The 26,061-nt window shown below is 59.6% G+C and overlaps 1 protein-coding gene across 10 annotated transcripts in view; it reads left to right on the forward strand.

Moving 5' to 3' along the window:
* The window catches only part of SYT7 (synaptotagmin 7), a 63,567-nt gene that overhangs the window by 32,332 nt on the left and 5,174 nt on the right, over window positions 1-26,061 (forward strand). Inside the window, exons 4-12 of one of the 10 annotated variants that reach the window (XM_086383555.1) lie at window positions 2,432-2,563; window positions 3,460-3,687; window positions 7,065-7,433; window positions 11,346-11,468; window positions 16,267-16,402; window positions 20,852-21,122; window positions 24,049-24,218; window positions 24,859-24,973; window positions 25,485-25,684. In XM_086383555.1, the coding sequence (XP_086239681.1) occupies window positions 2,432-2,563; window positions 3,460-3,687; window positions 7,065-7,433; window positions 11,346-11,468; window positions 16,267-16,402; window positions 20,852-21,122; window positions 24,049-24,218; window positions 24,859-24,973; window positions 25,485-25,684 (1,744 nt within the window). The other 9 variants (XM_086383561.1, XM_086383556.1, XM_086383557.1 and 6 more) reach the window with 9 other exon arrangements.

Consider the following 26,061-nt stretch of genomic DNA (forward strand, 5'->3'; position numbering starts at 1 on the left):
GGAGCAGGGAGTAGCAACCCATTCCAGTGTTCTTGCCTGGAGATTTCCGTGGACAGAGGAATCTGGCAGGCTACATGGGGTCACAAAGAGTCGGACAGGACTGAGCAACTAACACACACACACACACACACACACAGCCAGTGGGGCAGCAGGAAGCAGGGTTTACCTGCTGCACAATTGCCCCATGGGCTTGGGACCTCCTCCCAAAGGATCATGTTATCAAGGATTCTGAGAAGCTGCATCCTTTAATAGCTGTTTTTCAAACTGTTAATAGTGTTTCTCAAACTGTGTTCCTCAGAGCACTCGTGCCCCTGTAAAAGATTGATAGTGATCCCATGGATCCAGGGGTCCGTGACCAACTAAGTTTGGGAAACACTGATATGCATGGGTACGTTAAAGGCTCTGAGAAGCCCCTGCAGTAAAGAAATCAGTGTTTTGTAAACTTCTTTAATGAAAGAGCCTCTTTTCTGGTACTACCACACGCAACCCTAGGGACCGTGGGCTCCTTGGAACACAGCGGAGGAGGCCAGCCTGGCAGTGATGACCCTGGGTGGGATGGGCCTCAATTTTGGAGATCTGGAGGGGACAGAGGAAAAAAGCCTTCCAGCTGCTCCATTGCTCTGTTACGCTAGGGCAGGGGACCAGAGCGTGTCTCCGGCAGAGTAGGGAATAGGGTCTTCTGGGGAGGGAACCTCCCCGGGGAGCCCCCCACCACCACTCGGGTTGCCTTCCAGTGGCCTCCCTTGCTTCTCCCACTCCCGGCTCCTGCTGTACCCTGAGCTGGCTCAGGGCTTGGGCCTTGGACCCTGAGTACAGAATCCCCTGTGAGACATTTCCAAGGCACACTCTGGCAGAGACTGTCCGCACCAGGGAGGCCCAAGGGGCCCCTGCCCACCCTCAGGCCCGGGGCGCTGTCTCCTCCTAGCCTGGGGAGACATCTCAGCTCCACTTCCTCTTTTTCTCCTTTGTTCCCCAGTCTGAGGCTGAGAACCAAGGTTGAGGTCAAATGCTGGGGCTGGCTGGAGGGAGAAGCAGGTCCCCCGAGAACATGTTTCCTCTGTCCTCAGGGGCTGTGCCTCCTGACGGTGTCCCCCACCCCCAGCAGGGCCCTCACCTTGGCCTTGAGCAGTGGCATGGCCTAAGCACATGCCATGCCCACCCCTGACATGCCCCCCAAGCCCCTTGCTGTTGATGCCTTCCTGAGGGCTCAGACATGACTCCTTTCTGGAATGTTCCTTTGGCCTGGGGGTTGCCCTCCTCTCACTGTGCTCCAGTTCTGCTCTTGGGGAGGTTCCCAGGAACCCAAAGAGCTGGTGGAACCCCTGGTCTTTGACTCCTGGGTTTTCCAGGCCACGCCTCCTGCCGAGGCTTCTGCTGCCCACCCCTAAGGGAGATCCCCACCTTCTCTGCGCTTCTAGCACACCTGCTTCTTCCGTAGGACATGTCACGGGGCAGGAGGGGTGGGGAGGCAGGCACACGGTCCCCTCCAGACCCAGCAGCTCCACTTTGGAAAGGGACAGGGATAGGCCAAGTACACGTCAAGAGCCGAGGCTGGGTCTGCCCCGTCACTCCCCTTGCCCAGAGAGGGGTAGTCTCCCTCCATGCAGGCCTCAGACCTCCACCTGAAGGGCCTCTGCTGACCCTGCTCACACCCTTTTCTGGGCTGACCCAACTACCACTTTTGTAGTGAGCAGAGGGTGCCTTCAGTTCAGCTGACATTGGGATAGTCTCCTGTGAAGGCTGTATCCCAGCCTTTCCTGAGGCAGGGAGAGAGCAGAGGAGGCCAGGGGGACCTGGGGCCAGTGGGAGGGCGAGAGACCAGCCAGGAGCGGGGCCTGTCACCAGAGTGACTACCTTAAGTAGATGGAAGGGTGGGGAATTTTGAGTCTTATGGCTCAGTGTTTGCAGCCAACCTTCCAGTTTGACAGGCAAGGAGACTGAGGCCAGGAAAGGGGGCACGTAGCGGGTAGGCAGCAGGGTCTGATCTACCTTCCAGTCATTTCCAGCCAGAAACCAGCACGGCCTGTCCTCCTCCCCGTCCGCATACCATCACCATCCCACCCTAGGCTGAGTCCCGGCCTCTCCTCCCCCGCCACCTCCTCTCTCACCATCTTTCTCTCTCCCACCAGCTTCCGGGGTGCAAGGCTCCAGTCTGCCCGCCTGCAGCTCGCCTCCTTTCACCGACCTCTCCCGCCCTGGAGCGTGTGTGTGTGTGTGTGTATGTGTGTGTGTGTCTGTGCACGCGCGGTGTGTGTGTGTGTGTGCGTGCGTGGGCCACCCGCCTCTCTTCCTCCCGCAGGCACCGACCCCCGGCCCACCCCACCCTCAGTGGCCCCCTGGGGGCCCGGCCCCTCTGCCCACACGGGACTTGGGCGGTTCTTGTTTCTTCTTGTATCTCCCTGTTTTCTCCCCTCTCTCTCTGCCCCTCCAGTGATCTAGACAGAGACTTTTGGAATAACAATGAGAGCACAGTGCAGCAGAAATGGAGCTCCTACCCTCCCAAGGAGTTTATTCTAAACATTTCACCCTACGCCCCTTATGGCGACCCACGACTGTCCCTCAAGTGAGTGACTTTACCTGGTTTGATCATATGTACCCAGTACCCTCGCACGCCCTCCTTCCCCCTCCTGGCCCTCCCCCCACCTCCCCACCCGTGCACCCCATGGGCAGGCCGACCATGGAGACGAGCAACCCCTCCTGCCCCCCCACCCTCACCTGCCTGCCCCTGTCCCGTCCCCTCCCCCAGGGCCAGCCACCAGGAGCGCCCCCCACCCCACTCCGCAGCCACACCCGGCTCCCCAGCTGGCCCCCACGGCCCCCGCCCCCTCTGTGCAGTCAGGATGGGGTTGCCCGTTTTGGTTTTTTTTTTGGATCCCCTCTCTCTCGGTGTGGCTCGCTTTTTCCTCCCTGCTGTGTGCTGCTGCCCTGGCTGCTCCGGTTGGTGGTCGGTGGTCTCTCGTGGAGGTGGTGGCGGTGATGGTGGTGGTGGTGATGAACTCTGACTAACACGGCTTTCTCTCTCTCCCTGCCTTGGGGCCTCCTGGCCTGGACAGCCCGCTCTTCCTCCGTCGTTAACCCTTCGTTGTCCTGTGGGATAGACTTGGAGGTGGCTGCCCTCCCCACCCCCGCCGCCCGGCCCCAGGCGGTGGGGAGGGCCCCTCCGTTGTCGTGGTGCGTGGTTCTCCGACCCCCAGCCGCCCCGTCCCCTCTCTCCTCTCTGCAGGCTCCGCTGGTGACCCATTTGCAGTGCTGACGTCTCTCTCTCTCTCTCTGTCTGTCTCTTGTCTGTCCGTCTCTCTGTCCTCCTCCTCCTCTCTCACTGCCTCTTTTTTCCTTTTATCTGTCGTTGTTTCTCCTCCTCTGACCCCACCCCGCCCCCACCCCCACGTGTGGCCTGCCCTCTCCCCCACCGCCACCCCCGGTTGCCCCTCTGGCCCGGCTGCCTCATGGTACGTCCAGTGGCACCCTCCTGGCAGGCGCCAAAGTGGCCGCCGCGGCGGGGCTGGCGGTGGAGCGGGAAGGCCGGCTGGGGGAGAAGCCGGCAGCGGCGCCGCCACCTGGAGAGGACGCCTTGAGAAGCGGCGGGGCTGCCCCCAGCGAGCCGGGCAGCGGTGGCAAGGCGGCGGGGAGAGGCCGCTGGCGGACGGTGCAGAGCCACCTGGCCGCCGGGAAGCTCAACTTGTCCAAGTGAGTGATGGCCCCACGGCCGCCGGAGCCGTGAGCTCAGGCCTGCCCTCTCACCCCCCGCCTCCTGCCAGTGTGGACAGCGGGACCCCTGGCATGCCCGCTGCTGCCCCCAGAGGTGCCGTCCTCGGCCCCTGGCTCATCCCATCCCTTCACAAAACTCCCATCATCCTTGCCACCCGGCACGACCTACTCAGCCATGCACCGTGCATCTCAGCCTCCGGTTGCCACCCCCATCGGTTTCTCTTTGCCAGTGACCAGATCATTTCATTTTCTGCCCCCAGGGCAGCTTCATTTCAGTCCTTGGGTCATCCCATCCTCTTTGACTGGCTGCCCCATCTCGACCTCCATGGGCACCAGGCCACAACTGTTAGCCACTGGACCATCCATCCCTGGGGAGCTGGCCCAGCCTCAGCCTATTTTCTGCTGCTCATCTGCCACCGGGCCTTCCCTCTTGCAACCAGCACAAAGCTCTAGACCCAGAGGTCGAGCCATTTCATCTTGACCATCAGGTGACTCCATTGGCTTGTCCCAGTCTTGCTTGCATCATGACACCATCTGTTCCTTGGACCCGCTGTGAGCAGCTGGGAGGTCCCCACTGGCTCATCCCCATTGACTGTCCCGGTCTCGGTCGGTGACCTGTCCTGCTCTCAGCTGTTGGGACTGGATGTTCTTGGAGGTTGGGTTGTTGAGCCCCCAGCTAACTTTTCTGACGAGGGTGGTCTGGATGTCAGACAGAAGAGCCATTTCCCTTTTAATAACTTCTGAGCTGGCCAAACAGTCAGTCTAGTCCCTCCCTGGGAGCAGACATAGGGTGGGCCTCTATTCTCTGCAGATATTAAGTTCCTCCCTCCCGCCATGGGGCAGCCTTATTCTCATCTTGGCTCTTAGAACCTTCCATTTCCCCACAGCTAAGCCTCCCAAGCTCTAAATCCCTGGAACTATGACCGTTCTCACCTACTGGGACGTAGGTTCCATTTTCGGCTTTTAGAACCGCCTCGTTCCCAGCTAAGGCAGGAGCCTCTCACTTAGAAGGCCAACAGCCCTGACCCCTTCTTGGTGGCCGGGCCGGTTCTCTTCAGCAAACCTGTGGTTCCCGCCAATGGGACCACTGAGGACCACCACACTGAGACCTCGTTTGCTCATCGGCCTGAAGGAGCACCAGCCGATGTGCCCCCTGACGTGGAGCCTCAGGAAGGCCCCAGAGGGAAGCCCCAGCGTCCTTCAGAGAGCCAGGCCCAGCGCCCCGCCCTCACCGGGTTACTCTGGCCACAGACTCTGAGCTGCTGAGGCCTCCATGCTCTCCGCTGGCTCCAGGCCTGGAGGAACCGATTTTAGTCTCCCTGTGACTGAGAGGTTGTAAATTGGACTAATTCTGGATGTGATAGAAAACCAAAATGAGGTCAGCGAGGAGGAGGAGGAGGCGGCCGCCCCCGTGCCGGCCTCCCCTCTCCTCAGCCTGCCCCCGGGGAGCGTGGGCCCACCCGGCCAGCCAGGCCACGGCCTGCCCCTGGGGGTCACCCTGATGCCAGGCCTGAGCCAGGTGAGGCTGCCACCCCTGCCAAGACCCCAGCTGAAGCCATATTTTGCTTTTCTCTTTCTTCTTTCCTTTCTGTCCTTTCTCTCTCTCTCTCTTCTTTTCTTTCTTACTTTCTCTCTTTATTCTTCTCTGACTTTCTGTCCCTCCTTTGCTCTCCCTCTTCTCGCTTTCTCTCTCTCAGCCCACAGGGGCAGCCTAACTGTTGTCCTTTTGGTTCCCAGGGTGGGCTCAGGGGGTGAGCCAGGCTGCCTGGTCATGGTGAACGTGGCTCCAGGGGCCCCAGGGCCTCCCTAGGGTGGCTCGGGTGGGGGAGGGGGGTGTCCCATCTGCCCTGTGGTCCCAGACCAGGAGGCGGCAAGCTATCTCTCTAAGAGATCTGATAGGAAATAGGCTTTGCAAGTCAGGTCCTCTCTTTTATGACTACTCAGCCCCAAAGCCACCATAGACAACATGTAAATGAATGCCAGTGGTTGCATTCGAGTAAAACTTTATTTATGAAAACAAACGTCGAGTCAGATTTGGCCCACAGGCCGTAATTTGCCAACCCCTGCCCTGGACGATTGAATGGAAGAAGGAGGGAAGGGACAGAAGACGAGGAGGGTGGGCCCCCTGAGGCTCTGGCCCTGCAGGTGCTGAAAGCTCTGGCCAGGAGACAAAGCAGACAGGTTGCCAGAGGAGGCCAGTGGTCTTTGAGACCTCCTTCTGCCTCCATTTCCTGAGACATCTGTAGCTTCCCCTGGCAAGGGAGCAAGGACCAGTAGCATATTTCCCTGGGCCTGACCTCATTAGGTTCCCATGGCAACCCTGTGATGGAGGCAGCTCGGAATTTTTACCCCCATTTTACAGATGAGTAAACTGAGAGGTCGCCTCCTTTTCCCAAAGTCCCTCAGTGAGGAAGCAGCAGAGATGGGTCCTGAACCCTGGGTCTCTCTGACCCCAGACTGCCTCTGATGAGCCATGTCCTGTTCCCAGCATGTTTCAGAGATGCTGGTGGCCCATGAGGCAGGGGCCCTATTGCAGATGCATAGAGGACAGGATAATTACCCTGTTCTTTGTCAGAACTTGGGCAATCCGAGTTCTGCCAAGCAGCCGGCCAAGTGGTTTCCTGAGTTCCCTCCTCCGACTGGGAGTCATTCCCAAGATACTGGGAAAGGAAACTAAGCCTCGGAAACAAGGAACCCCAGAAGGGTTCCCCGTGCCAGAGCCTGAACCCTGAGGGAGCACCGGCCAGAGGGCAGAGGTCCTGGAAGCCCGGGACACGCCCCAGCCTCTGAGGACAAAGCAGGACAACTGTTAGCTGCTCCTGACTCACCACACGTTACTAGGCCAGCTCCACGCTGGCCTGGATTTCCTGGTGTCTCCAAAGGCCTGTAGCACTTACAGCACAGAGGCGGACTTTCTTGGGGTCCCCCAGTGAGATGGTGGGAGGGGGTGGCCCAGCTCCCTCCACCCCCTCCCGCTCCAGCAGGACAGGCAGCCATGGGGCCCTGGGACCCGCCTTCACCACACGGCCAGCGGCGCAGCTCCGCGGCCTGCTCAGACCAGCACAGAGGTCGGCTCAGACAGGAGGTATCAGGCACTAGCTGAGCCAGGGCCGGGGTGGGGGGCTGGGCGGGCCACCTGGGGGCCTCTGGGTGGGTGTGGGGCCTGGTGGTGGCCTCCTGGGTGAGTTAGTGGTGGCGACGGCAGCGGTGACAGCTCGGATGGAGGCCCGGCGAGGTATTCCGGCAGAGCGCGCCCGACACTGGGGCCTCCTCGTCCTGGCCCTAGGCGTCTTTCTCCTCCACTGTGATCCCTTCACCTGCTTCTCCTTTCTCTCCTCTCCTCCACCTGCCCCAAGTTTCGAGGACTCCACCCTGTCCACGGCCACTACCCTTGAATCTATCCCCAGCTCCACGGGAGAGCCGAAATGCCAGCGACCCCGCACCCTGACGCGGCAGCAGAGCCTGCAGCAGCCGCTGAGCCAGCACCAGCGGGGCCGGCAGCCCAGCCAGCCCACCACCAGCCAGAGCCTGGGCCAGCTGCAGGCCCACGCGGCCTCAGTGCCCGGCCCCAACCCCCGGGCCCACGGCCGGGGCCAGGCACGGCAAGGCTCCTCGGCCGGCTCCAAGTACCGGCCGGCCGGCGGCCGCAGCCGCTCCAACCCGGGCAGCTGGGACCACGTGGTGGGGCAGATTCGAAACCGAGGCTTGGACATGAAATCCTTCCTGTAAGTGCCCTGCTTGAGCGGCCCGGCCCCCACCTCCCTGACCCAGCCTCTTTTCCTCCCCGTCTCCTTTGGAGCAGCTGGCTCTGAACCACGCTTAGCCCTCCGTCTCCAAGGCAAGGTGCCCGGCAGACTCGGGCACCCTCTCCCCAGCCTCTTGTGGCTCGTGGCTCATCCCTGAAGCGCCCCCCTTCCCATGGAAGGACTTGTATCTGAGCCACCCCCTGAAGACCCCAACCCCCCGCCCCGATGTCCTCCAAAGCCAGTGGAGACACTAGGGGATGCTACCGAGGTCCCCAGATCTGTCTCTCCCCTTCTGGCCAGGCCCAGGCTCTCCTGGCCTCCCTGTCACCTCTCTCCTCTCTCCTCCTAAACCTGGTCTCCTTCACTCCAGCGCCCAGGCCTCGCCTCCTCCCATCCCTGTAACCCGACTCTGCTCACCTTCCGGCCCTGCACTTCCTCCCTCCCTCCCTCCCACTTCCCCTGTCCCTGCCTGGGGCCCTGTCCTCTGTCCCTCTGATGACCTTCCATAGCCACCTGCCCTCCACTTCCCTCCCTGGCTCCCACCATGACCCGTTCATTCCCTGAGAACAAACCTCAAAATGTCCCCCCAAAGCTTTAGAAAACATCTCTGTATCAGAGGCTTTTTCAAAGTGCACAGGTCAGAGAGGTAACAACACCCCATCTGTGTCTGGCCTTAACCATTCCCCTCCACTGGATGTGTCCCTCACCCACCCCCTGCTGTGTGCCCACTTGCCCCTCCCGCACTGGCAGGGCCCCACCTGGGGTGCCCTCTGCCCAGTGTCCCTCTGGGCATCTACACTCACTCTCCGAGCCCAGGGCCGGCCTGGGCTTCAGTCCCTGATGTTACCTCCTTCCTCTGGCCTAACGTGACCTTCCTTCCAGGCTCTGGGGATTATTCTCAACACCCAGGTCTTTCCTGGGAGCACTTTACATGGAGCAGGAGACCAGCACACTAAGCCTGGGAGAGGAGAAAGGGAGGAGGAAGGGGAAGGCCAAGGTGAAGGCCCAGCTCACTGGCAAAATGTGAGGATTCTGAGCGTCCTTCAGGGCTCGTGCCTCCGGCTGAGACCCCAGCCCGAAAGGCGGGCAGGAGTGCTACCCCTGGGAGGGGCAGCCCAACGGAAGACACCCCCCTGCGCCAGCTTCCTGTACCCTTGGCCCTGGCCAGGCCGGAACATGCCATGCCGCCTGTGACTCTACTTGGCCAAACTAGGCAGCGCATCTGCTGGGGCTTTTCCCCACCCGAGGACCGTCAGGAATTCAGCGGACGCCGGCCTGAGACAAGACAGCCAACAGAGCCTCCTGGCCTGCAGAAGGGCGGTTTGTCCTGGGGCGGATGCTGTGGCACCGGCGTGGATTGGAAGAGTGATGGGAATCGGTTCTGCCGTGGCTTGAGCAGAACGGAGAGCCGCCGGGAACCCTGCACCCCTCTGCTCCTCCTGACTGCAGGCAGCCATCTGCACAGCCATCACCCTGCCTCCCAGTCTGTAGCTGTCACGTGGGAGCAGGGGCCATGCCCAGGCTTCGGGAAGAAAGCAGCCAGCCTCAGAAAGGCCGCTGGTACCCCTTCCTCTGCCCACCCCTTCTCTAGCCGGCCAGGATTCGATGAGCATCACTCTCGTCCCAGCATCAGCGCTTCTTCTGCCCACTGCGGTGTCTGCGCCCCTCACCGGCCGGCCAGCCCCAGGGCTCACCCCAGTTCCCCACCTCTCCACTTGTAGTCCCTCACAGCAGGGGTCTGCAAACTTTTCCTATAAAGGACCAGATTTATAAATAATTTAGGCTCTGAGGGACACGTGGGCTCGATCACATTAAAAAAAAAAAGCAATATTTTTAAAATGTACAAACCATTCTTAGCTTGTGGGTTGCACAAAACAGGCCACCAGCTGTAGCTTGCCAGCCCCTGACCCCTCTCACAGTTCAGCTGGCCTGCTTCTGATATCCTTCTCTCACCACAAATGCTGGGGACCCACACAGAGAGTCAGGGTGAGAAGGCTAACCAGGACCCCCCAAATCCCACTACCTCTTGCAGGGAGAAGGCGTTCCTCCTGCTTCCAGGATGTGACCACCCCCCTCAACACCGCCAGCTTCTCCCCACATCTCTTCCTCTTGCCCTTCACTCGTGCCTCTGCGGCCTGCGATGCCATGGAGAATGACAAACCAGGAACTTATGCAGAGCAGCCGTTTTGTTTTGAAGAAGAGCAAAAGGAGTATCTGAAAAATGCATTAACCAGGGAAAAACATGTTGTTTTCGTTGGGTTTGACTTCCCCCAGCACAACCAGCTTCCAGGCAGTCAAATGGAATTTTACCAACTGTGAAACAGTACCAGTGGGCAGGGAACAAAGGAAAAAACGAGGATTCGTCCTGAGGAAAGGGGGGCGTTCTTTCCGAAAGTTAGATGCCGGTGCAGGTGTCAGCCTGGAGCAGCCATGGCCAGGACGAAGATGCAAAGACAAAGAAGTCAGCATCCACCGGCTCCAGACCCCACGGCCTTCCCCCACTTTCTAAGACCCCCGCCCCTTCCCCTCTGTTGTCATGTCTCACTCGCCTTTATGACGACCTCTCCAGCAACTCTCCAGGGCGACCAACCTCTTCGTGCTCTTGGACGGTGGTTGAAGCGGGAGACCTCCTGGCCCAGGACTCCCACCCTCTGGGACGTCCCATCAGGCTGGCCATCTTTCCCTTGGTGGCTTGCCTGCCGCTTCTGAGAATCGCTCTCCCTGTGTTCAGTTGAGAAGCCAAAGCGGGGGGAGCTCAGCCAAGCACCCAGAAAAACCTACAAACTGCAATGGACTAGAGGGGCAGAGGGGCACTTTTCACCCCTGGAAAGGGCAGGCAGCCCCACAACCGCCCAGCGGTTCTCTGAGAGAAGCTGGCCTGGAAGACGTCACCACTTGACCTCTGGCCCCACGCTGCTGCCCACATGATGATTCCTAGGCCATCAGAACTGAGCCTCCCTCAGGGCACGATTCCTCCAGACCACCCTGACTGTGGACACAGGTCCCTCGAGTCCTGCCAGGCTCTCTACAGACCTTGCCAGCTTTCTGCACTTTCTGTCTCTCTCTCTCTCTCTTTGCCCCTTGGCGCCTTCTGGACTGATTCTCCAAGGAAAGGCCCCTGAACTGGACCCCAAAGCCTTGGTGGCTATTCCCCAGATCTCCAGGAAGGGGGACCCAGGAGAAGGCGCAGGATGGCCAGCCCACCATGTGCCAGAAGAGACTAACGTTCTCCTCCAATGGGCCGAGTCTCTAAGGACCTGGGAGGGAGCCCCCCAGACCTGCCTCCTGGCGGCCAGGACCCAGGGATGTCTTGATGAGGGACTTCTCTGGATGCAGCGCCCTCTGGGTTTCCAAGCTTTCTAAGAACTTCCTGCCTGGAAGCCCAAACCCCTGCCCGCAGGGTCCCCAAGCAAGATGGCAGCAGAGGGCCTCCCCCTACCTTCTCCCAGGGGCCCAGGTGCTCTGAGTAGCCTCTGGTCTTTGTTCAGCCCAAGATGAATGAACCTTGCATAGGGACCGTGTCCCCGGGCCTGGGCTCCACTCCTCCTAGCCTTCCCTGCGGGTTTTCTTGGGGCATCCCAGCCACACGCCTCTGCCCAGCCCCTCCTTGGTGGCGAGCTGGGTCTCAGGCTGCAGACACCTCCACTCCATTCCCCTCCCTTCCCCATCGGCCCGCCGCCCCCGCCTTCTCCCCTCCTCTGCTCTACAACTGTTGACAGTGCTGAAGTTTGGTTTCTCTTCTGCAGGCCAGTTTCTTACGCTGCTGTTTTCTTCTCTCTCTTTGTCTCTGTCTCTGTCTCTCTCTCCTCCCCCTCCCTGCCCCCCGCCACCCGCGGGGCCTCCTCCTCCTCTCCCCCGGCTGGTGGGCTGCCCACCCCGCCCCCCGGGCAGGGAAGGCCGGATGGTGGTGCTATCCTTGGTCTTAGGGCTTTCGGAACAGGATGACTTTGCCAATATCCCTGACCTGCAAAACCCAGGAACCCAGCAGAACCAGAACGCTCAGGGGGACAAGAGGTACGAGCACAGGCGAGGGCCTGCGGCGGCCGTGGCAGAGGAGGAGGCGTGGAGAGGCTCCCAGCCTCGACCCCCGGCTGCTGGACAAGGCAGCGGCACCTTCTGCGGATGCTGGAGCGGGAGGACAACCCCTCCCCAGCTGGCGCCCTCACACCTGCCACGCTGGTGGTGTCCCTTGGGCCTGAGGCCAGTGTGGCTGTCCTGGGACCATTCTGGATCAAGCCTGCTCCCCGGGCCTGCCTGCCCTCGCCCGGAGCAAGCCAGCCTTTCGGCCCCATCTTCCTGCTTGGCTCCCCTCTGCTGCCCCCTCATCTTTCATTTCTGTCCCACCCGACCCAGAAATCCCAGTTTCTCCGGTGGTTGGTGGGCGGCGGGGATGTTAGGGAGGGGGCGTCAGCCTGTTTTCCCTCATCCCCGCCACCTCAACCTCCCTCTTGCCTGGAGGTCCCCCTGGGGTGATGGTCACACACACACACACCCCACCCCTGCGGAGATGTGACCCGGCTGCTCAGGGCTGATGGAAGAGGAGGCCCTGGCAGGGAAGATCTGGGGCCTAAGAAAGGCCCAGGGATCAGAAAGAACCAGAAAGGCAGCCCCCCCCCGAGCCTGAGATAACTCAGGGAACGGGGTGGGTGGGGGGTAAGAGCAGGTGGCAGGGGCTGGTCAGGCCCTCTGTCACTGGGAGCCCTGCAGCTGGCCTTCGGGAGTAGCCCGCGTGGCCCCAGCATGGGCTGAGCAGAGGGCTGGGCATTTAACCATCTGTCGCCCTGGTCATCAGGAGCCAAAGGAAGCATCATCTGATGCCCTCACCTCAAGGAGGGAGCGGAGCGCTCTCATGGAGAAGGGGACGGGCAAAGGTCAAGGGACCCAGGGTTCAGGCAGCATCACTAAGGCAGGATGACCCTGCACCTGGTCTGGCCGCCGCCTCCCACCTGGCCTTGGGATGGGTCAGGTACATACCTGTAATTGCGGGAGGAGGACTCATCCTCTTGATTGGGTTGTACTTTTCATCAGACCAAAGGCCTACAGGAGAGTTGTGTGGCCTGACAGCCAGGCCACCTCCTTCTAGCTCTGGTTTTGAGACATTGGGCAAGTCACAGCCCTTCTCTGGGCCTCTGCTTCCTCGTCTGTCAAGTGAGGGATTGGACAGGGTGACCCCTTCCAACTCAGACATGCTAAGCCTCTAGCGAGGGAGCAGCCCCTCGGGTTGAGGCATGGGTCAGAGCCTTTCTGCCAGGCAGGGACCCTGACCCTCACTCACTAAGAGCCCGAAAGGTGCAGGAGGGACTGTCCCAGGCTGCTGCTGGGGGCCTGTGCGGGAGGGGAGGACAGGCCGTTTGCCAACTTGCTGTCTCTGCAGTGGCTTCTGGAAACCCAACTCTCCTATGTTCTTCCCATCCCAAGTTCACAGTGGCATGTCTGGTGGGCAAAGCCGCAAGTGAACAGAGAGTGGGAGGGGAGCATGGGACCAGCTCTTCCGCTCACGGGCACAAATGGTGTCACACCCTGAGCCCAGGTCCAGGGATGCGGGAGGAGCCGAGTCTGCCACCTCCAGGCCACTGGAACCATCGGAGTCCCGGCTTCCCACAGGCCAGCCAGAGGTCTTTGGGGGAGAGGGCTAGGGGCTGCAGGAGCTGGAGCCCTCTGAAAGCCTTGCTAAGAACCCGAGCTCCTGGACGACAAAGGTGTGAAGCGTGAGGGAGCAGATGCAGGCTGGAAACGAGATTTCACATCACCCATGTGTTAATTAACTGGCTCCATTTTCACCCACCGCCTATTTTTACCTCCTTGCCACTCAGGTCTCACTCCATATTTTAACACACTCATCCCTTCTGATCATTGCATCAGTCGTCCCCTGCCTTTCTGGGAAAGGTGGGTGTGGAGGTGGGGGCCCTGCGCCCTCGCCCCCACCCAGCCTGACTTTCAGAGTGGACCCAGGCCATTCCCACCCAGTCACACCTACTCCATTCCAGAAGCTCATTTCTCATGGCTGTTGGGGTGTTTCTCAGGCGATGGGCCACTGCTAGGGTGCTTCCTGCCCAGCACTCTCCCCTCCCCCAAGCTTGGCATTGGCATCACCCTCCGGGCACCGGGCACTTTAGGGTCCACCCTTCTGGGCTCCTGGCTGCATGGACCTTGCAATGGTGAGATTGGGTCAGCTGTTCCCTTCCTCCTCAGCTTCTGCCTCCACGTCCAGGGTTCGCCCTCCAGTCCCAGTGCCCCCTTCTCCACCCAGCTGACCCCTTGGCCAGGTGTCTCCGGGGTAGCAGATGGGTGGCCCACGGCTGTGGTAGGGGAGAGCATCCAGCCCCCCCAGGTCTGTTAGCCGCAGGTTCCCGGGAGACAGAAGAGCCCTAGGAGGAGGTGTGGCCACTCCAGGTCCCAAGCAAGGTGGGAGTGCATTTAGCAAGTCACTGCCCCCCACTCCCACAGTTCTTGGTGGCCCTGAAGCACCCCCCATCCAGGAACCCCCAGACCCCTAGGCCTCAGTGCTGGAGCCCCAAGAGATGCAGACGGCTCCTGGGCCTGCGAGGGGGAGGGAAGGAGGCCACAGCTGCTCCTGGCTCCCACGCCCCACTCGCCCGGCCCACCTCACCCGCGCTGCCCTGCACCCACGCATGCCTCATGCCCTGTCCGTCCCTCTCACCATCGCTTCTCGGGATCCAGATGGTTTCCATCATGGCCCCACCCCCCAGAGTGGGGTGGGGGGCAGGACGGGACCTGGCCACCCCATCGCTGCCCCCCGCTCCGAAGCCACCATGCTTCCTCCGTCCCGGTGTGTGTCCCCGCCTCCTCTCGGCCTCTCCTCTCGGCCGCCTCGCTCCTTGTCCCCTTGTCCACCCTGCAGCCTCTTCACTTGTGTCCGACTAACCTTTCTTGGCTTCTCTCCCTCCCTCCCTGTCTCCTTCCTCCCATCTGCTCCTCACAGGGATGCCCCTGGGCCAGGCTGGGCCCCTCCGCCTCTCCCTCTGCCTCTGTGCCCCATCTTTCTATCTCTCTCTGTCCTGTGACCTCCGATAGCTTCAGTGGCGCTGACCATCTTTTCCCAGGCTGCTTGGCAGCTGTGCTGATGCTGTGGTGTGGCCAGAATAACTCCGACTTTCTCATACCTTCAGCAGTCAATCTTGGCTCTCTCCTCCTCTCCCACTCTATTTTTAACCTGACTTTACCTCTCCAGCTATTTCAGTCTCCTCTTCCTCCCCGTGCCTGTCTGCGTGAGCACGTGTCCGTGTGTGTGTGTCTGTGATGCGTGCATGCGTGCGTGTGCTCTGCTGTGGCCCCGCCTCTGGGAGGGTGCCCCGCGTGTTCCGGCTCGGGTGGGGCGTTTTCCGTGCTGTCTGGACGAGGCCGGGTTCTCACAGCAGGTGCACCGTGCGTCTGACTCTCGTGGCGTCTGTCCCCAAAACTGCTCCCTGCTTTTTCTGTTTCAGTGTGTCCTGGTTCACACGCACCCCTTGGCATGCCCGGGCCTCCCTGAATGTGTGTCCTCTTGGAATCTAAGTGTGCACAGCGCTGCGTGTGCGTCATCTTGCTACCTCTGGTCGATCCGCCTGGTTGCCCATGCCATTTCTCTCCCTGTTGCCTGGGTGTCTGTCGTGCTTGTGTGCACTTGTGTGTGTTTATGTGTGTTTGTGTGTGTGTGTGTGTTCACACACCCTGCTGTTGGGTCCTGGTGTCTTCTCTCCAGGGCCTGGCATACTCCATGCATGTCCTGTCTGCCTGTTGTAGCCAACCGTGGCTGCTGGTGGCTGGTCCATTCCGAGGGCCATGGCTTGTGTCCAGCCTGTGTGTGCCTCCGAGTCTATGGCTCTGGTAGCCTCGAAGCTGTTCTACCGTAGCCCGTCATGAGCCCCATGCTCCTCACCACACGGTCCCTTCCTCACTGCCTGCCCCCACCTCTCTTTCTCATGGGGTGTTCCAGCCTGGTCCCTGGACAGGCTTCCTGAATCCCGGCTAGACAGAGACTGGCACACCACCCAGCCGCTGGGCCAGAGAGCCCAGCTTCCGGGGGGGCCATGCAGAGTCAGGGTGTAGATAGGGGCCTGGAGTGGAACCATCAGAGCCGGGGGCTTTTCAGTGGGACCCTGTCTTCCTCTGACCCCGGGTGAGAGCCTTATCAAAGTGCAGTCCTCAGAGTGGGAGGAGGGTGGAGATTGGGCAGCAAGGCAGTGTAGAGTTGCCCCATCCAGTAGGTGGCCATTTAAATTATGTCAATCAAAAGAAAAAATTCGGTTCTCAGTTGTACTGGCCATGTTTCAGATGCTCAATAGCCACACGTGGACATGGAAATTTCTAGTGGACAGGGCTGTGTGGACACCGGTCCCAACCTCACCTGGTCAGTCTCGTGTGTCTAAAGGGCACCTGTATTCCTGCTGAGCCTGAACAAACAGGTGGGGCCTCCAGGAGACAGGAGCTCTGGGAGTGTTTGCCAAGGGAAATGACGCGGACAGGGGAGCTGGACACGCTGTCTCGGGAGCCTCCCTCCTGGGCTGGGGCCAGCAGGGCTGGAGGGAGCCTCTAGGGAGGGCGGTGCTCAGAGAGCACCACGTGAGCAGGGGCTGCAGGGTGGGGTGCTTTCTATGGGACAGGAGGGGTGGGAACACGGGCCAAAAAAGCAGCTGCCAGGGGATGTCCAGCCGGATCACGCAGGGGCAGAGGCGAGGGGGAGGTCTCCTGCTGGCCCGCAGGAGGTGGCAGCCGCTTGGGTACCAGAAGGTCCTGCCGCCTCCCAGGCTGGCAGCTCCCAGTCCAGCCCACCTCCAAGCCCACACTCATTCGGATCCCTTCCTGCCCCCAGGTTGCCTGCAGGAGGGAAGGCAGTGAACACAGCCCCAGTGCCCGGCCAGACGCCCCACGATGAGTCTGACCGCCGGACAGAGCCTCGTTCCTCCGTCTCAGACCTCGTCAACTCCCTCACCAGTGAGATGCTTATGGTGAGAAGGGCAGGGGGCAGGGGGTGGGGAGCATGGGGGTCAGTCATGCAGGAGAATGACCCTGGTGGCCAAGTGAGCCTGCCCTGCCTCCTTTTCCAGCTCTTTCACCCCAGCAGCCTCTCTGTGCTTCAGTTTCCTCATCTGTCAAGACAGACTAAGAATTCCCATCCTCCTCCCGTCTCTGGGTGGAGCCAGGGCCTTAGAAAATCTGATACATGGTCCTAGGAGGAAAGGCTTGTGGACCAAGCACTTGGAGCGGAAGGTGTCCCCTCTCTTGGAGGGACCGCCCGCTGAGTGGAGGTGTCAGGTGGCACTCCGGGACCCCGTTGCTGGGGGTCAGCTGAGGCCCAAAGAGAACAAGAGAGCAGAACCCCTCTGGTCCTAGTCCTTCTGAGTGGACCCACCCTCCTGGGATCCCGGCCCTGTGGATCTGGGGTGTTCTCTCTAGGGGAGAGGTTGTGGCGTCACATGGCACCCCCTGGTGGCAGCAGTGAGTCACAGCCATTTGCCCCACCTGCACTTTCCAAAGGGCTCCTTGGAGGGCCCAAGGCCCCAGGGCGAGCCCCCTGTGATTGGGCATCCGCAGAGGTCAGGCCAGAGTCAGTCAAAGGCCTGGCAGCCCAGAAGTCCCAGGAAGGCTTGGCGAGGACCTACCTGAGGGTGGGAACCCAGTGCCTGCTAGATTCCTAGTGGAGACAAATCATTTCCCATCCCTGGACCTGGGTGCCCCACCCTCCTCCCCTTACTCCTCCCTGTCTTCTCCATCCCTCCTGTAGAGAAGGAAAGGGGCTTGGTGGGCTCCCGGGCCCTTGCTAGACCTGACATCATTCAATTCAGTGTTCCCTTGCCCACCATTCTGACACCACACCCCCCACCTTCCCAGAGGTCCCACCCTCCTGCCATTTAGGGTTCTGGCTGGCTCAAACCATCCATCCACACTCCCCTTTTCTAGATTGTGATAGGCACACACATCACTGGGAGATCTCATTAAAATGCAGATTCCCAGTCAGCAGGCCTGCCACGGGCCCAAGTCTGCATTTCTCTGGAATATAGACTAGGGTATCAGATTTTTCCACATTCCAGATCTGGGCTTCCTTCGGCCTCTCCCCTCTCCCCTCTCCCCTTCTTCCTGCCCGCCCTGAGCCCTGCCTGCCTGGTCCTCCACCACCTTCCTGCCTGTCTTCCCCCACCCATGTAAATCAGCCCGGCCTTCCTCTCCTCTGGACGGGCCTTCGGCACAGTCCATCCCGCCTCCCTGCACAGCCTCTTAATTGGTTCCAGCTTCCCGGTAGCCAGGTTCCCAGAAGGGACAGCCCTTTCCCAGACAGCTCGCCTGCCCCTTGCTGCCTCCAGGGAGGGGCCGGCAGCCTCAGGCAGAAGGGAGTGCAGGCCCCAGAGCCCTCTCACGTGCTCAGCGGATGCTCAGAGGTGGGCAGGCAGGGTCTAATTGCCTAGCCTTAGGCCACAGCTGGGTCACTGGCATTAACAGTGATGATGAAGATGAATAGGGCAGAAGGAAACCAGGCCCCAGGCTGATCTCCAGGTCCCAGACTGTCCGAAGCTCAGGGGTCAGGAAACAAGTCGGGCACCCAATATAGCCTTTCAGACAAAGGGACTGAGGGGAGGGGGTCAGAGAGGAGGCCTAGCCATACCCGCATCTGGGTTACTCCTGCCTGCTTACCAGAGCTGGGGCTGAAGTAGCACCTCCTCCAGCCCTTGGTGGGGAGGGCGGGGGTGGCGTGGCGTGGCTAGCTTGGTTGCCATGGATACAGATCCAGGAGCTGCCCCAGCTGGTTAATTAGGGCTCGGGGCTGTGGTTTGGGAAGACTGGGAGTAGACACCGAGCCACTGCCCACTTCTGAGGTGAAGTCCACTGGCCCAGGTTAAGACTCTCAGCACCAGACCACCCTGTTTGCGAACCAAGATCCAAATAACCAGACCAGGAGGGGCTGGGGCCACCTGTGCTCCGGTCACCAGGGTCTCCACCCCAGTTTTAGAAGGCATGGGGTGGGGCAAGTGGTCCTGGAAGGGACTGCATGCCCCAGGCTCTCAGTTCGTGGCCAGCAGTGGCAGGTGCCAGGCTGCAGAACAGGACCACAGAAGGGTCCCTTTAACCTTCCCTGGAACCCCATTACATAGGTCTGTCTCATGGTCTCAGGGAGTGGGGCCAGTAGGAGGAGAAGGAAGGAGCTCCCGGGGAAAACTGGACCTGAGCTGGAAAGCCAGATTCTCAGTGGGCCTGAATGGAGCTTGCACAGGGCTGCCTGGATCCGGCCAAGGGGTGGGGCTAGGGGGACCCACTTCTGCTGTGAGAAGAATAGGGGAGGCAGCTCCGCCCTGCTTCCACCTCCAGGCGGGACCAGGGGTGTGGCTGGTGAAGCCCCAGACACTGGACCTGAGTGCAAGAGTGAGGGCAGCTGGAAGGGCATTCATGATGGCCGGGCGCTGACCTGCATTTGAATTCTAGCCCATCACTTAGTCACAGGCTGTTTGAGGCAATAATCTCTGTGCCCCAAACCAGACTAGAGCCCAGTAGTGTCTGCTTCATCAGGAAGTTGGAGGGAGTAGCTGAGGGCAAAGCGAACAGGGCAGAGCCGGGCCCAGGGTGGTTACTATTGGTGTGATCTGGGTGCCTCTCACCTGAGGCAGGGGAGTCCACACACTGGCTTGAGGGGGACGGTGGGAGAGTCTCAAAATCACCCTGGGATGTGGGCCTGCTTTGGTGGCAAGAGCGGACTTTCAAGTCAGAGAGAGTCCATACTGCTGTGCAATCTTGGACTTGTGACTTAACCTCTCTGAACCAGTCTCCTCAGCTAAAGAGTGGTCATAACTGCCTCTCCCAGCTGTTGTCAGGATTCAGCAAGAAGGTGATGTAAGAGACTTCTGCCGTGCTTGGTGCACATCATACATATTCGTGTCATCTGTATTCCTTAGTAGTTCAGAGCCTAGGGCCGCCTCTCCAGGAGGAAGGAGGGGGCACAGAAAAGTCTCCTGCAGGGGAAGAGGCGAAATGAAACCGGTTCCAGCAGTTTTGTCTTAAATGTGGTACCCTGGGCCCCACCCTGGCTCTTAATCCCCTCAGGAGCTTTTAGAGAGAGGAATTGTTGTTCAGTTGCTGAGTCGTATCCAATTCTTTTGCAACCCCATGGACTGTAGCCCACCAGGCTCCTCTGCCCATGGCATGCTCCAGGCAAGAACACTAGAGTGGGTTGCCATTTCCTTCTGCAGGGGATCGTCCCGAGCCAGGGATTGAACCCGGGTCTCCTGCACTGCCCGGCAGATTCTTTACCACTGAGCCACCTGGGAAGCCCAGAGTACAGAATGCCTGGACCATGTGGATCCCTGGGTCAGAGGCGGAATTGAGGATAGGACCCGGGGAAGGATGCAGGTGGCTGGGGAAGGACAGGATTCTAAAACCTAACCACGCGTCCCCAGTGAGCAACCACAGCTGGGAACACTTGGCTGAGAGACCCGCTCCCAGCTACTTCCCATTTTTTCGACTTCCTCCGGGGAATGGGACACCCATGCCACCCCCCATGTCTGTTGGTTGCTGGGTTGGCCCAACCAAGTGCCACCCGCCCCGGGGATGAGGACTGAATGCAGGTGCGGCCGCCTCTGCAGCCATCCGGCGTGCAGTACTGTCATCCGAGGCTCCTAGGAAAAAGCTCTGCTGCCCAGGCCCACCCCAGCCCCCCAAGAAGGAGGCTCCCCAGGGATGCGGCCTGGGAATCTGCACTTTGCATGTCCCTGCTTTACACAAATAGACATTGCTTCTGAAAATTCACCTCTCTCATTTTGGAAATCTCTTTATCCTCAGAACCCCAGAGAGTCATTTTCTAAAGAAATGCCGTGGTAAACTCTTTTGAGATGAGAACAATCTCCCTCATCTGTTTTGTAGCCCAGGTTTTTGTGTTGGTGTATTTCACAGGAGGCCCTCCTGTAGGGCTGATGGAAGGGTGGGAAGGAGGAGGAGGGAGCTGGGGTCCCGGGGCGCACCAGGGGAGGTAAAGCAGCCTGTGGTGAAGCTGGGGGTGGGGGCAGACCCAGGGCTGTGAGAAGAGGCTGGGGAGTGGGGTGCACACGGCTCTGGGGTTCAGGAGTCGTCCTGGCTCTGCCCCCTCTCCCTGTGTGATCCTGGTCAAGGCACTTGGCTTCCGCCTCGGCATCCTCACCACCAAGATGTGAACAGGAGAGGTGCCCCACCAACCCCACATGGTGACGGGGCAGGGATGGAGGCAGCTCTCCGTAGCTGGACCCGCCTTGGGCACAGGGAGGGGGCCTCCCAACCCACCAACCCCACATGGTGACGGGGCAGGGATGGAGGCGGCTCTCCGTAGCTGGACCGGCCTTGGGCACAGGCAGGGGGCCTCCCAACCCCGCTGGACTGTGGAGGGGGCTTCGGGGAAGCAGTATTCTCCCCAACGCTGCCTGCCTCTCCCCTGCCCCCAGCTCTCCCCAGGCTCCGAGGAGGACGAGGCCCACGAGGGCTGTAGCCGAGAGAACCTGGGCCGGATCCAGTTCAGCGTCGGCTACAACTTCCAAGAGTCCACGCTCACCGTGAAGATCATGAAGGCCCAGGAGCTGCCAGCCAAGGACTTCAGCGGCACCAGCGACCCCTTCGTCAAGATCTACCTGCTGCCAGACAAGAAGCACAAGCTGGAGACCAAGGTGAAGCGGAAGAACCTGAACCCCCACTGGAACGAGACCTTCCTCTTTGAAGGTGAGGCTGTGCCGCCCCTGCCCCCAGAGTCCCCTCTTCCCCTAGGCTGTCCCCCGTACCGCCCAGCCACACACACACACACAGATGACCACATGCACAAACACACTTGTACAGATACACACACGCACAGGCCCAGGAACTCGGCCCAGTCACCCCGATGCATTTCATGAGGTTACAGGGCTGAGTGAAGCCAGCATCACAGCCAGAGGGCAAGGAGGAAAGCTGGGCCACTGCCCGGACGCAGGACCCATCCTCAGCATGCAGGGAGGAGGGGAGGCAACCACAGGATCCAGAGGAGGAACACCTGCAGTGACCATAGCATAGAGGGTAAGAGCCCAGGCTGTGGCCCAGGCTGCCTGAGTTCAAATCTCAGCTCTGCTGCTTACTAGCTGTGTGGTCTGGGGCAAGTTCCTGAACCTCTCCGTGCCATGGTTTCCCCATCTGTAAAATTAAGATAATAGTGAGGGTTAAACAAATCAGCGAATTGTAAAAGCACTCACAACACCCAGAAAGCACTTTATATCAGTTTGTTAAACACCCTCTGGCAGGGTGACAGCCAGCGCACCCACTAAATAATTCCTTAAGGGTGAGCCAGTGGATATTTGTTTGTTTCTCCCCTCCTCAGTTCTGCATGGGGTCCTCAGCTCTGCATGAGGGCCGGTTTAGAGATGGCATAACCAGTGAGAGGCTCAGCTGTCTGCTGGTGTAGGTGGCCAACTGGTCGGGTGAAGTTTAAGGGCAGAGCCTCAATCCACTGATCCCTTCTGCAAACATTTACCCAGCATCAACTATGGGCTGGGCACTGTCCTGGGTACTGAGGGTACAGAAAAGAATGAGGCACCATTGTGACCCTTAAGGCATTCTTTGGAAAACACAGATGTGTAGATAGGTAAACCATGCATTTCATGGCAGATGTGCAAGAGTCCAATATAAACTCCTGTTGGTGACACTGAAAACCATTTCCCAGAAGCAGGATCATTCATGGTGGGTTTTGATGGATGAATAGGAGTTTGCCAGATAGGTGTTGAAGAGAGCTGACTCAAGTTCAGGGACTTCTTAGAGCCTTCAACCTTTCCAGAACACCTGTCCGCGTGCATTTCACCTAAACAGATGCCAAAGGTCACCTAGGGAATTCCCTGGAAGTCCAGTGGTTAGGACTCCATGCTTTCACTGGCAAGGACCTGGGTTCAATTCCTGGTTAGGGAACTAAGATCCCATAAACCGCATGGTGAGGCAAAAAAGTCACTTGAACAGGTGCCTGGGGTACTCCAAAGTGAGCAAGACATAGCCCATAGCACCCCCTCCCGCCCCCGATATGGGCCCCCTCTCAAGAATTCAGAAGCTGGGGGCTCAAGGGACAAAAAATTTCCTCTTCGAGTGCAGCTGCTCCTATCAGAGGCAACTCTGTGCTGCTGGCATCTCTGGTAGAAGGCACCAGAATCCCGCAGAACTCTTCCTCTCCCTTCATCTTCTCTACCAGCTGAACTAGGATCTTAAGTATTCTCTCTCCTCCCTGCTCACACCTTGGTTCAGGATCGCATCACCTGAGGCCTCCAGGCTGGCCCGCACCCCCTGCCCTCCCAGGTCAGCTCTTCCTCCTACTAAGCCTCCCAAAGCCCAGTGAGTGACTCAGGCTTCAGACCTTCCTCTGGCTCCCCAGTATCTTCCATCCTGTCCCAGCGCCTTCCCCTGGCTCTCCGCTCTGGCCTGAGGTCCTGTTCCAGCCCAGAACACTCCAGCTGTTCCATCAGGCCCTTTCACGGGCATTTGTTCAATGATTGATTCACTTAACAAATATTTAATCGAGTGCCTACTACGTGCCAGAAATGGTGTTAGACGCTGGGATCTGGTGGTGGCTGAGGACAGAGATGCCTTCCTGGAAATTCTAGCCTTCTGGGAAAGCCAGACTCAAGGAAACATAAATCTCTAGTGCAGCCTGTGATAAGTGCTGCGAAAGGAATGGGCTAGTGTATAAAACAGGGGATCTGAGCCCCTCTGGGACGTCGGGAAAGAAAGCTGAGACCTGACGGAAGAGGATAAGCTGAGACACGGCGTGGTGGGGCCAAGGCAAGAAAAGCCAGGGTGGCTGGAGCCCAGTCATTGAGTGAAGAGCGGTCACGAGGTGAGCAGGGACAGGACAGCGGGCCAAATTAAAGCCGAGGCAGGGCACCCGGCTTTTATCCTAAGTGCACTGGGAGCCATTGAAAGGCTTTAAGCTGGAGAGTATCATGATGTGATTTCTATTTTTAAAAGCTCACTCTGGCTGCTGTGTTGAGAATGGGCTCTAGGAGAAAGCTCATGAGCAGGGAGGGCTGTTTGGAGACTCTTGTGAGTGTCTGGGCAAGAGGTGCCAGTGGCTCGGATGGCGAGGTGGCAGTGGAGATGGGGGTGGCTGCTGGTTTGTTGAGGAAGGACGGACGGACAGGCTGAAGCATTCGCGGGAGGCTAGGGCGAAAATGGGGAACCTAAGACAGGAGTCTAGTGCTGTTTCTCCACCTTTGCCGTTTCCCCCGTCCTGTGTCCTCCTGGGCCTTGCTTTCTAGCAGTCGTGGCCATCTCAGGCAGGGCCACGTGCCCAGACTTGTCTCAGGATAATTGGCAGCGGCACGGCCGCCCAGAGGGCAAGGGGGGTCACTGCCCAGCCGCCAGGACAGACTCGTGATGAACAAGTGAATGAATCGTCTGCTCTTGATTAGCTGTGGGACTTTGGGCCCATAATTTAAGCCATCTGAGCCTCAGTCTCCTCATCTGTAAAATGGACACGATGCCGTCCACCTCGCAGAACTGTCGAGGGAGACAAATGAGACGGTCCTTGCTGACACTTCAGGGAGGTCTGAGTGCACACGTTCCTGCCCGGGAGCGCTGCCCTGCCGGGCTCCGTGTGACCGCTCTGTCCTGCTCTTTACCTGCACTGTCTGCCCCCCAGGTTTCCCCTACGAGAAAGTGGTGCAGAGGGTCCTCTACCTCCAGGTCCTGGACTATGACCGCTTCAGCCGCAACGACCCCATCGGGGAGGTGTCCATCCCCCTCAACAAGGTGGACCTGACCCAGATGCAGACCTTCTGGAAGGATCTGAAGCCATGCAGCGATGGGAGTGTAAGGCCCTACCTGCAGGTCCCCGGCTGGGCAGCTAACAGACCAGGTCCTGGTTGTTGTTCAGTCGCTAAGTCGTGTCTGACTCTTTGTAACCCCATGGCCTGCAGCCCGCCAGTCTTCCCTGTCCTTCACTATCTCCCAGAGTTTGCTCAAACTCATCTCATTGAGTCTGTGATGCTTTGCGACCCCATGGACTGTAGCCCACCAGGCTGTCCATGGAATTCCCCAGCCAAGAATACTGGAGTGGGTTGCCATTCCCTTCTCCGGGGGATCTTCCCCACCCAGGGATTGAACCTACACCTCCTGCATTGCAGGGGGATTCTTTACCATCTGAGTCACCAGGGAAGTTCAGATGGGGTCCTAGTCCCTCCTCAATAGCAAGGAATCAGGAGGGTTGTGGGCAGGGTGGGTAGGCGGGACCTGGCAGACCCGAGTTCCCACCACCCGGCTGGAGGCCAGTGCCAATGCTCAGCACCTGGGGAGGCTGGGCGGTGATAGAGAGCCTGGGGAGCAGGGCCCAGACCTTCCAGGTGAAGGGAAACCAGCTGTGCAGCTGTGACAGGCAGAGGGGGTGGGTAAGCACCCAGGTGCAAGGGGAGCGGTCCCCTGGTCCCCACGGCCCTCTTGTTCTCCCTCTCAGGGGAGCCGAGGTGAGCTGCTCCTGTCTCTCTGCTACAACCCCTCTGCCAACTCCATCATCGTGAACATCATCAAAGCCCGGAACCTCAAAGCCATGGACATCGGGGGCACGTCAGGTGCTGGCACCTCTCACGGCCGGGGGCGGATGGGCCAGGGAGCTTCAGGTGCACAGGAGTCATGCTGGATGTGAACAGCAGGGTCCTGGCCGTAGGCTTCACCCCCGACCCCCAGGCCCCACCTCCCGTCCCCACGCCTTTACCCTACAGCCCTGGTGGCGGCCTTTGGAATACCCTAAGGTTCAGCATCATCTTGAACTCTGCCCTGCTCAGGATCAGGAAGAAAGTGAACACGATGGTGGGGGGGGCCTTGGGTTCTAGCCCCAGCTCCGACACGTCTTATCTGTGACCTCAAGTGAGACCTGAGCCTCTCAGTCTTCCCGTTTGTGTTCCCAGAAGAGCACTAGGCAATGGCTACAGTCCCTGGCAGCTCCTCCATCTGCTGATGCCCCAGGTCCCCCTGCCCTCCTTCTCCCTTGGGCTTTCCTCACCCCGCAGGGAAAGCGCACAGCCCTTCCTGCCCCAGCTTCCCCTCTCTGCTCCTCTGACCCTTCCCCCTGGTGTCCCCCAGACCCCTACGTGAAGGTGTGGCTGATGTACAAGGATAAGCGGGTGGAGAAGAAGAAGACAGTGACGATGAAGAGGAACCTTAACCCCATCTTCAATGAGTCCTTTGCCTTCGACATCCCTACAGAGAAGCTGAGGGAGACGACCATCATTATCACCGTCATGGACAAAGACAAGCTCAGCCGCAACGACGTCATTGGCAAGGTAGGGGGGTGTGGGGCAGCGCCTGGCAAGGATGTGTCCTTAAAAGGAGCTGCCGGGGTAGTGAGTGAGTGCAGGGCTGGACAGCAGGAGGGAGAGGGGGTCAGTCTGTCTGCTTCATCTGAAAAGGAGAGGATTGGTCGAGATTTGCCCCTCAGTGTCCTCCCATGGGTCCCTCAGTTCAGGGCAGACCTCTGGAAGAGCAGGGAAAGGAGGAAATGATGCGGAAAAGTGTCCCGGGCCCCAAAGGGGGTTTTCTGGGCAGGGCCCTCTGACAAGGTAAATCAGTGTCACCCTGGGTTCTGCCTGCAGAGGGTAAGCAGCCTGGGGCCTGTGTTGAGAGCTGTAGTCAGGCTCTGAAGACTCTGCTCTTCAACAGC

The sequence above is a fragment of the Bos grunniens genome, chromosome 29 (genome assembly GCF_055505025.1).
Source record: "Bos grunniens cultivar Pamir isolate PY7600 chromosome 29, Bosgru_T2T1.0, whole genome shotgun sequence".
NCBI classification, from domain to species: domain Eukaryota; kingdom Metazoa; phylum Chordata; class Mammalia; order Artiodactyla; family Bovidae; genus Bos; species Bos grunniens.